General features: G+C 37.9%; 1 protein-coding gene across 1 annotated transcript; it reads left to right on the forward strand.

The window, feature by feature from the left end:
- The first annotated feature begins 180 nt into the window (after positions 1 to 180).
- LOC143039276 (uncharacterized) lies at positions 181 to 9,292 on the forward strand. Its single transcript, XM_076209149.1, has 4 exons — positions 181 to 249; positions 854 to 916; positions 8,643 to 8,862; positions 8,994 to 9,292. The coding sequence occupies exons 1-4, from the start codon at positions 181 to 183 to the stop codon at positions 9,290 to 9,292; spliced, it is 651 nt and encodes a 216-aa protein (XP_076065264.1).
- Positions 9,293 to 11,143: the final 1,851 nt, after the last annotated feature.

Consider the following 11,143-nt stretch of genomic DNA (forward strand, 5'->3'; position numbering starts at 1 on the left):
TCAATGGAGGCGAGATCCCCCTGGAGGGGAAGCAGACGGCAATGTCGGAAGCGGTGACATCACCGGCGTAGCGACGTCGATCTACGTTGATGGTTGGTGGCTGCGGTGGTTGTGGCTGTGACCACAGTGGCGGTAGCTGCGATGGCTGTGGTGATGACCACATTGACGGTAGTGGTACCAATGGTAGTTGCGACGGCTGTGACGGTGACCATATCGGCGGCGGAAGGAGCAGCGTCGGCTGCGGCTGTGGTGAGGTTGACTAACGTTCAAGTAGTACCGGAGTAACGAAGAACCCACGTCCGGAACAGCGTCTGTCGAAGCTTGTCGATAATCCAGAGTCGGCTGGATGAGCTCGCGTCTAAACTCCCAGGGTCACCAATGTAATATATGAGTGTGTTACTTGGGCTAGGTGACGTAGGGAGAGAGTGGTGTGCAGTTTCGTTTGTATACTTTATTCTAATGAAAGTACGTGTGTCAGAGACAGATGTGGCGTGGTCCCCGAAGTGGGGGACCGGCCGCGAAGGCCTAGTGACGCGTAACAATTTGAGTACAGAGAAGAATTAACTGGCCTTCCTACTCGGAGCAGGTAGTGTATATACGCGGGACTGACCCGACGCCATGACGCGACTTGACCTAACACAGTGACCCTTTCTGACCTTTCTGACCATTGTCAATACCAGCGTCAGGTCCTATTACCATCTAAGTCCCGATCGCATAACTGTGGGGTATGCTTGTGTGGTACATATACTCCACACCACTACATAGTCCATTAATGTTTTATCAACCACCATTCCATCCATCACCCTTTTCTATGTGTACTTATGTTTGACCTTTTTCCTATACACTATGTCAGGTATCATCAATTCTCTTTCAAAACGCATCTTCACCATTAGCTCTCAACTATGATTTTTACCTGGTACTCCACACTTCCCAACAACTCTATTTATATCTGCTCTTCTTTTTGACTCTTTTATTTTTTGTTTTGCTTCTCTTCTTTTTCCTTTATATCTCTCATATTTTTTCGTCCTACTTTGTAATCAATCCCTGGATATTCACTTCTTCTCTTCTGCTACTATCTTATCTTCATCATTCCACCACTCACTACATAGACCATTAATGATTTATTAACCACCATTCCATCCACCACCCTCTCCCATGTGTACTTATGCTTGACCATCTTCCTATACACTGTGTTAGCTATCATCAGTTCTCTTCTTAAACACATTTATACCATTAACTCTCCACTATAATTTTACTTAGCACTCCACACTTTCCAACAACTCCATTTATTGGTTCATTCTCTACTCTAGCATTGATATCTCCCAATACCACTACCTTGATATTCCTCCCAAAACTACTTTCGTACTCATTTAAATCTGTCCAAAAAGCTTCACTTTCCTCTACACTCTTCTCACTACCAGGCTCATATGCGTTGTTAAAGGCCCACATCTCTCTTCCCAGCTTCACCTTTACTCACATTAACCTTGAAGAAACCTACTTCCACTCCAACACATGCTTACCTATCTCCTCACTTACTACTACAGCTACTCCTTCTCTTCCTCGTCATCTCTTCACTTCTAACACCCTCCCCACTACACTCCCAAACTCAAAATCACGAGCAAAAAACTTACCTACTCAGAAAATATGACGATTAAAAATTCAAATTCTTTGACATTTATTTTCTCTTCAAGAAAGTTACCTAACCGCAAGCTAGATACTAGAAAATATATCACATGCTCGGCTACAAAAATTCTATCAGCGTTGTGAGAACTGGGGCCTATACCCATACCTATACCTATACCTATACCTATACTTATACCTATACCTATACCTATACCTATACCTATACCTATACCTATACCTATACCTATACCTATACCTATACCTATACCTATACCTATACCTATACCTATACCTATACCTATACCTATACCTATACCTATACCTATACCTATACCTATACCTGTACCTGTATCTATACCTCTACCTATACCTATACCTATACCTATACCTATACCTATACCTATACCTATACCTATACCTATACCTATACCTATACCTATACCTATACCTATACCTATACCTATACCTATATCTATACCTATACCTATACCTATACCTATACCTATACCTATACCTATACCTATACCTATACCTATACCTATACCTATACTTATGCTTATACCTATGATTATACCTATACCTATACCTATACCTATACCTATACCTATACCTATACCTATACCTATACCTATACCTATACCTATACCTATACCTATACCTATACCTATACTTATGATTATACCTATAATTATACCGATACCTATACCTATACCTATACCTATACCTATACCTATACCTATACCTATACCTATACCTATACCTATACCTATACCTATACCTATACCTATACCTATACCTATACCTATACCTATACCTATACCTATACTTATACCTATACCTATGCTTATACCTATAATTATACCTATACCTATACCTATGCTTATACCTATAATTATACCGATACCTATTCCTATACCTATACCTATACCTATACCTATACCTATACCTATACCTATACCTATACCTATACCTATACCTATACCTATACCTATACCTATACCTATACCTATACCTATACCTATACCTATACCTATACCTATATATATACATAAACTTACACGTACACGTACACGTGCACGTACACTTACACTTAGATTTACCCTTACACTTACACTTACACTTACACTTACACTTACACTTACACATGCACATACACATACACTTACACATGCACATACACATACACATACGCATACACATACACATGCACATACACATACACATACACATACACATACATATACACATACATATACACATACACATACACATACACATATACATACACATACGCATACACATACACATACACACACACACACACACACACACACACACACACACACACACACACACACACACACACACACACACACACACACACATATATATATATATATATATATATATACATATACATACACATACACATACACATACACATACACATACACATACACGTACACACACATACGCATACAAACACACATTCACATACTTATACACATTCACATACACATACACATACACATGCACATACACATACACATATACATACACGTACAAATACACATAGAAGTACACATACATGTAACGGGATGGGTGTAACGGTATCGTTACATGATCTCCATCGAGCGTTACTTGTAGACACAAGATGTAACGGGGTCGTTACATCATCTCAGAAAGGGGTTACTTCCACACTCAATTTGAGTTTTGTTCTTTATTCTTCATACTTTAAGATACTTAGTCACACTCTGTTACACAGTCTTAACACTAGGGCACGTCACTAGAACCGACTGTCGTCCGCGTCTTGTCAGAGAGTTTTGTTCCCCGGAAGTGCTGAATGGACAAGTTCTTGAGTTGCCTTTAATCGTGATCTTAACATTTATCTTTAGTTATTTTGTTGTCCCACATGGTTGGGGCAACTGCATTAATTACGTATTGATCTCTACTACCATACATGTTAATTATATATCCAGGGGAGGACCGTCAGTATACGTAATATCGTATGTCAGTACTGGGTGGCTACTAGATTGATCGCGTGTGTTCGTCTGTGTGTGTGTGTCGTTTGGTGGTTGACAGTGCTGTTCACACGAGCACGAATGTTGACTCGGCAAGTTTGATGAGGAGTGTTTAGGTCAGCGTTTGATGCTTTGACTGTCTGCGGACAGTGAGTGAGGAAGTGGGTTATATGACTGGGCGATACTACTCGTCATGTATATGAGGCGTATACATACACATACGCATACACATACACATTCACATACATATACACATACACATACATATACACATACACATACACATGCACATACACGCTCACATACACATATACTACACATACACATACATATACACATACACATATACATACACATATATATGTACATGCACATGCAAATGCACATATACATATACATACACATACACATATACACATACACATACACATGTACACACACATACACATACACATACATATACACATACACATACACATACACATACTCATACACATACACATACACATACACATACACATACACATACACATACACATACACATGCACTTACACATACACATACACATACACATACACATCATACACATACACATACACATACACATACACATACACTTACACATACACATGCACATACACATAAACTTACACATACACATACGCATACACATGCACATACACATACACATAAACTTACACATACACATACGCATACACATGCACATACACATACACATACACATACACATACACATACACATACACATGCACATACGCATATACATACACAAACATGTACAAATACACATACACATACACATACACATACATATGCACAAGCAGATGTGCATGCACATTCGTATCGACATGCACATACACATGCACATACAGTACACATGCACATGCACATGTACATGTACATGCATATGCATATATACATATACATATACATATACATACATATGTACATGCACATGCACATGCACATGCACATGCACATACACATATACATACACATACGCATATACACATACACATGTACACACATACACATACACATACACATACACATACACATACACATAAACATACTCATACATTTACACATACACATACACATACACATACACATACACATGCACTTACACATATACATACACATACACATACACATACACATACACATACACTTACACTTACACATACACATGCACATACACATAAACTTACACATACACATACGCATACACATGCACATACACATACACATACACATACACATACACATGCACATACGCATACACATACACAAACATGTACAAATACACATACACATACACATACACATGCACAAGCAGATGTGCATGCACATTCGTATCGACATACACATACACATGCACATGCAGTACACATGCACATGCACATGTACATGTACATGTACATGCATATGCATATATACATATACATATACATGTACATGCATATGCATATATACATATACATATACATGTACATGCATATGCATATATACATATACATATACATATACATATACATATACATATACATGTATATAAACATATACAAGTAAAGGTGTGAGTTGTACGCTATAACTAATTTTGTGTCAAGAGTGTTTAGGCTGCTAAAGCGATTGATTTATTGGATTTAATATTCGGCAATTCTACCTTTCAAAATATCTCGTTTTCGTTTGTACTGTTGTGTGCTGTTTATTTTGAAATTAATTTGTATCATCCTTTATTACTTCTTCAGTCAGTTGTGATATTTTTTGTTAATGAATTATGATAAATTGATCATTTAATTTTCAATTTCCCTGATAATTATTGGATACTGACCGCCAGACCCTTTTCTTTGATTATTATTTCTTTGGTTTCCTAAATGTCTTTTAATGTTTTCTTTGATCATATTTGCAGAAGTGAATATATTTTTGCTCAGCGTAACAAATGACTCAGGTAATACTTTGTGTTAAGGTGTTTCATTTAAGAATACAGGTCTAAAAGAATTGTTTAAGGTATTGCACATATCTTCACGTGAATGTTAAAGTTGAACGTTGGCAGACATAAGTGAACCAATATAATTGATGATAACCTTTTCATCTTTAACGTATCTAAAATTATTTGGGATTATCTTTAGATATATCTGTTCCAATTGTCGTTATTTTCTTCCTGATCGTGTTTTTCAAATCCCTTTGTGTCATGACTGATAATCATTTTGGGATTTACAGCATTTTAATTTTCTATAGGTCTGTCCCTTATTTGCAATTCCTTTCTTTTTTTCAAGTTAAATCTAGAACGAGATTGATTTGGAGGTCACCTTTCCTTAAACCAGCGTTTCCTAACCTTTTCCGACCATAGCACCCCCTGTTGTCATGTCTAAGCATTCCAACACCCCTATCTTGTTATTAGAAGGATAAAAGAAAGTGAAGTGTACTGCTTGATGATTTATTTTCTTGACTCCTTAGGACTAAAACAAATTGACGATATTGTTTTTAGAAGAAATAAGAACACCCTAGAAAAATAAAATAGCATGGAAAAAGTCAAATATGTACAACTAGGTAATCAATGATACATATATCAATGTGATTTTTGTGTGCATCACTTCCCAGCACCCCCTATAATTGATTTCAGCACCCCAGGTTGGGAAACGCTACCTTAAACGGAATATATCTACGAATATTTCCATTGTTCTAGTGTTGCAACGACCCCACATTCTTTGACTGGTTTTTCACCTAATTTGGACTCACAGTGTACGAGCTGAAGCTCTTGTAAGACATGAAATGAATTTTGCTTTGTTGCTTGAACTTTCAGTGTGTGTTTTCAGATGTTTCCTACATTCTTCGAGTGGTGTTTCACCTAATTTTGGCTTACAGTTTATGAGCTAAAACTCTTGTAGGCCATGAAATGAATTTTCTTTTTAGCTTGAACTTAATTTGACTGTTGTCACTAGATGTATTTTCTCATCAACTTCAACACCAATTACCGCAAATTTGCTGAAAATTATTAGTAGGTTAAATATATTTCATTCTCTTTTGAGTTCTTTTACATAATGCATTAATATTTGTCATCGAGAAAGACTTTTAATCAATAAACTACCTTGCCATGCTCTAACATTACCCAATTAATGTCAATAAGATTAAGATCTATTATCAGCACGGCTCGATTGCAAAAAACTAGATATATTTCTAAACGATGCACACACACATAAACACGCATACACACACACTCACACACACACACACACACACACACACACACACACACACACACACACACACACACACACACACACACACACACACACACACACACACACACACACACACACACACACACACACACACACACACACACACACACACACACACAAACACACAAACACACTTATACTATCTGATTTCAGGATTAGATGAATTAGATGATTATCTGGCGGAAGAAAAAACAGATATAATGGAAACTGTGGAGGCCAAATAGTGTTGGACAAGGTTTATATAATCACTGGATATAAAAAAAAAAACAGAGAGGAAAAACAGGGTGGAGGAGTCATGTTTTTGACTAAGAAGGGCTTAAATGTGACGAAGATCACAGAAGGAGAAAATAATGTGGAATTGATCATGATAAAAGTTGAAAATAGTGACATGAAAAGTAGAAAATTTGTGTTGGTCTATGTGCCCCCGAAAACACGTTCTTGGAAAGAGAGTGACCATTCCAAAATGTTAGAAAACCCAAGGCACACATTAAATAAAATGCTAAAAGGAGGAAATCTAGTAATTATGGGTGATTTTAGCTCTAAAGAAATATGTTGGGAGGAGATGACAGTGAAGAGTAGAGAGGACCTTTGGGGAAACATACTGCTTGACATGACCGTTAAATTCACAGTGACTCAATGGGTAAAAGAGAATACCAGATATAGAGATAACGAAGAACCGTCGAGACTAGATTTGATATTCACATCACTGCCTGAAATTGTGGATAAAATGGAATACAAGACACCAATTGTAAAGAATGATCACATACTACTTGAGCTAAAAGAGAAATATATATGGGGAGAAACGAGAAGCGCAGAAAAGAAGACTGTTGTATAACAAAATGGATTTTGGGAAACTTAGAAAATTCTTTCAGAAGACGAGCTGGGATTTTTTTTTAAATTTAGAAACACAGGAGGAGGAGAAATGGACGACTATAAAAGAAATCCATAATGAAGGCATGGATAAATATGTACCAAAACAAAAGCAGGAAAAGGTGTACATTAAGTACTAGTATAACAAGAAATAAAGTAAGGCAAAAGATAAAAGAGGCAAAGCTTGGAAAAGACGGAAAAAAAGGAAAGTGGCATATATATTTCAAACTAAGAAATGAATATGTAAAAATACGCAGGGAAGAAAAAAGAAACTATGAAAATACGCAATAGACAGATGTAAAGATCAACCTAAATTATTCTATAGATATGTGAATGATAAACTAAAAAATAAACAGGATAATAAAACTACGTCAAGGGAACATAGAATACACAGAGGATATAGAAATAGCTGAAATTACGAATAAACATTTCAAATCTATATTTACTAAAGAACACATACACAAATGGGATGAAGGAAGGGGAGAAAGACACCCCCCCCATGAGGGAAATAATTGTGACACAGAAAAAAATAAGTGACCAAATAATGAACCTTGATGTCAGAAAATCACACAACCCGGACGGAATTGCAAATTAGATATTAAAAGAATGCATAGATGAACTAATGGACAAAATATATAAAATGATAGATTGCTCACTCAAAGAAGGAAAAGTACCGGAAGATTGGAAAAAGGCCAATATCATGCCAATATATAAAGGGGGAAACTAGGAAGACCCAACAAACTATAGACCGGTCTCCCTTACGAGTAAAATAGCCAAAGTTTGTGAGAAAGTTATCAAAAGTAGATGGACTAAACATCTGGAGGAGAACAATATACTAAATCCGAGACAATTCGCATTTAGACAGCCATGGGGAAGAACCGGGGATTCTTGGCTAATCAGAAACTTTCCTTGTCAGAACTTATGGGACTCGTCTCACTGTGCCTAGACTCTACATACTTCTGCCTCAGGGATCACACCTATCACCAACGCAAGGGCACACCTATGCGATCACCTATTTCAGTTGTGGTGGCTGAAGTAGTGATGCAACGACTGATGCAACTTCGCTTAAATTGTGGACTAAGTACGTCGATGATGTGTTCGCCATTTTAGACAGTAAGGACGTAGAACCTTTCTTCAGTCACATCAACAGTATCGAATCAGCCATTCAATTTTCAATGGAACTGTAGAAAGACCTCCAACTGCCGTTCCTAGACGTCAGCGTCAAGCGCGAAGGTGACACCCTTAGTACAAGTGTCTACAGGAAGCCTACGCACACAGATAGACTGTTGGACCTTGATAGCTACCATCCAGACTGCCACAAGAAGAATGTGACCAGGACTTTATGGAACAAAACAGACAAAGTCTGTTCTTCTGTAGAGTCCAAGAAGACTGAAAGGAAACATCTTTTACAGGTCTTCCGGAATAACGGTTATCCCAGCAGAACTATACGAAAATGGACAAAGGCACGACGCACCGACACCCCAGAACAAAGACCACACATGACACCCTGAGATCAATGAAAGTGGCCTTTGACCACTTGGATGAGAAAATGGTAAAAATATATGAGTCACACTGATAAGGCCAGGATTGGAGTACGCTGCGACACTATGGACACCCACTACAAAAAAAGAATATATAGAAATTAGAAAGAATCCAAAGAGCAACGACAAAGATAACACCAACACTCCCTAAATTGATATACGAACAAAGATTGTCTACACTGGAACTACCAACCCTGGAACAAAGAGGAGATATAGGAGATCTACTGGCCATTAGCAGAATTATAAAAGGGATGGAAGTCCTTGACAGAGAAGATTTATTATGGTGAGATAAAAGAAAAACAAGAGGACATGAATAGAAACTCAAAAATGATAGTTATAGAAAAGATCTGAAAAAGAATAGCTTCCCATACAGAGTGGTACATGCTTTACTCAAATTGGATGAGGCAACAGTGTGTGCAAAAACTACAAGAATTTAAGAACAAACTAGATGCTCAAAGATATAAAGACGGGTCACTACGAGCATAGAATACAACTAGGTAATAATACACACACACACACACACACACACACACACACACACACACACACACACACACACACACACACACACACACACACACACACACACACACACACACACACACACACACACACACACACACACACACACACACACACACACACACACACACACACACACACACACACACACACACACACACACACACACACACACACACACACATATATATATATATATATATATATATATATATGTACATACATATATATATATAGGTACATATATATTATATATATATATATATAAATATATATATATACATATATATATATATATATATATATATATATATATATATATATAGGTACATACATATATGTATATGTTTATATGCGTATAGGAATATGCATAAATATGTACACTCCTATATGAGTGGCCTCAACCTGTTTCACATAATTAGTACTAATACTGATTAGCAGTATCAGCTACACACATCTTTGAGTCATTTATTGTTGAGCTACTCTTGAGCCTCAAGAGACTTACATGTTTTGGAAGTAAGAAACTCGTCTGTCAGGTGTTTGTAGATATGATGTACAAGTCTGCAGCTGGCAAGTAAATCTGCTGCCGACAGGTGGCGAACAGGAGGTGAAACGTCCTTATCAGCCAGCTGGTGGCACATCAGTCTGCCCTTCCCATCAACTGTAATGTAACGTTAAGCGGAGTTTTAACAGCTCACTCGTAATCGATAAAGATGTTCATTTCCATTCAACAGCAGCTCGACCTGCAGCTTGTCAAGCAAGCATACGATTCCGACAGCTTTACTGCCCAGCTGCGTATGCGAGAACGAGTAGCAACCAGCTGAACGCCGTGTGCCAAGTTCCCAGGGACGCTTGAATTACCATCTGCCAACAGACAGACCAATTACCCTCTTCAGAATGGCGGCACATGTACTTTATATTTTGTTTCTGGTCAACAAAATACTATTCTATTCAACAGATGAAGCAGTTCTCGTTCCCTCTCGGTGGATCGAGACTCTTCTGTCGGGATCTGACTCTTCGCTGAATAGAGTTGTCTGGCGACAACCACAACAAAATCAATAAAGAAGACTAACCATGCTGAAAGCGTTGCAAGATCAGAGCTACCGCCTGCTCGTTTATCTGTCTGTCTCTCTTCCAGTCATCAGCTGCGAGAAACACGTCAGAGGAACTGACAGATGCCTAGAGGGTTGGGGGAAGTGGGGTGAAGTTAAGGAGGACGGGAAGAGGAGGGTGGATAATGGGGGATGGAGAGGATAGGGAACGGGGAGGACCCCATTTGTGGAATCATCTTCATCGGCG

This window comes from Oratosquilla oratoria, chromosome 26 (genome assembly GCF_046742065.1).
Source record: "Oratosquilla oratoria isolate Oo_2021 chromosome 26, ASM4674206v1, whole genome shotgun sequence".
NCBI classification, from domain to species: domain Eukaryota; kingdom Metazoa; phylum Arthropoda; class Malacostraca; order Stomatopoda; family Squillidae; genus Oratosquilla; species Oratosquilla oratoria.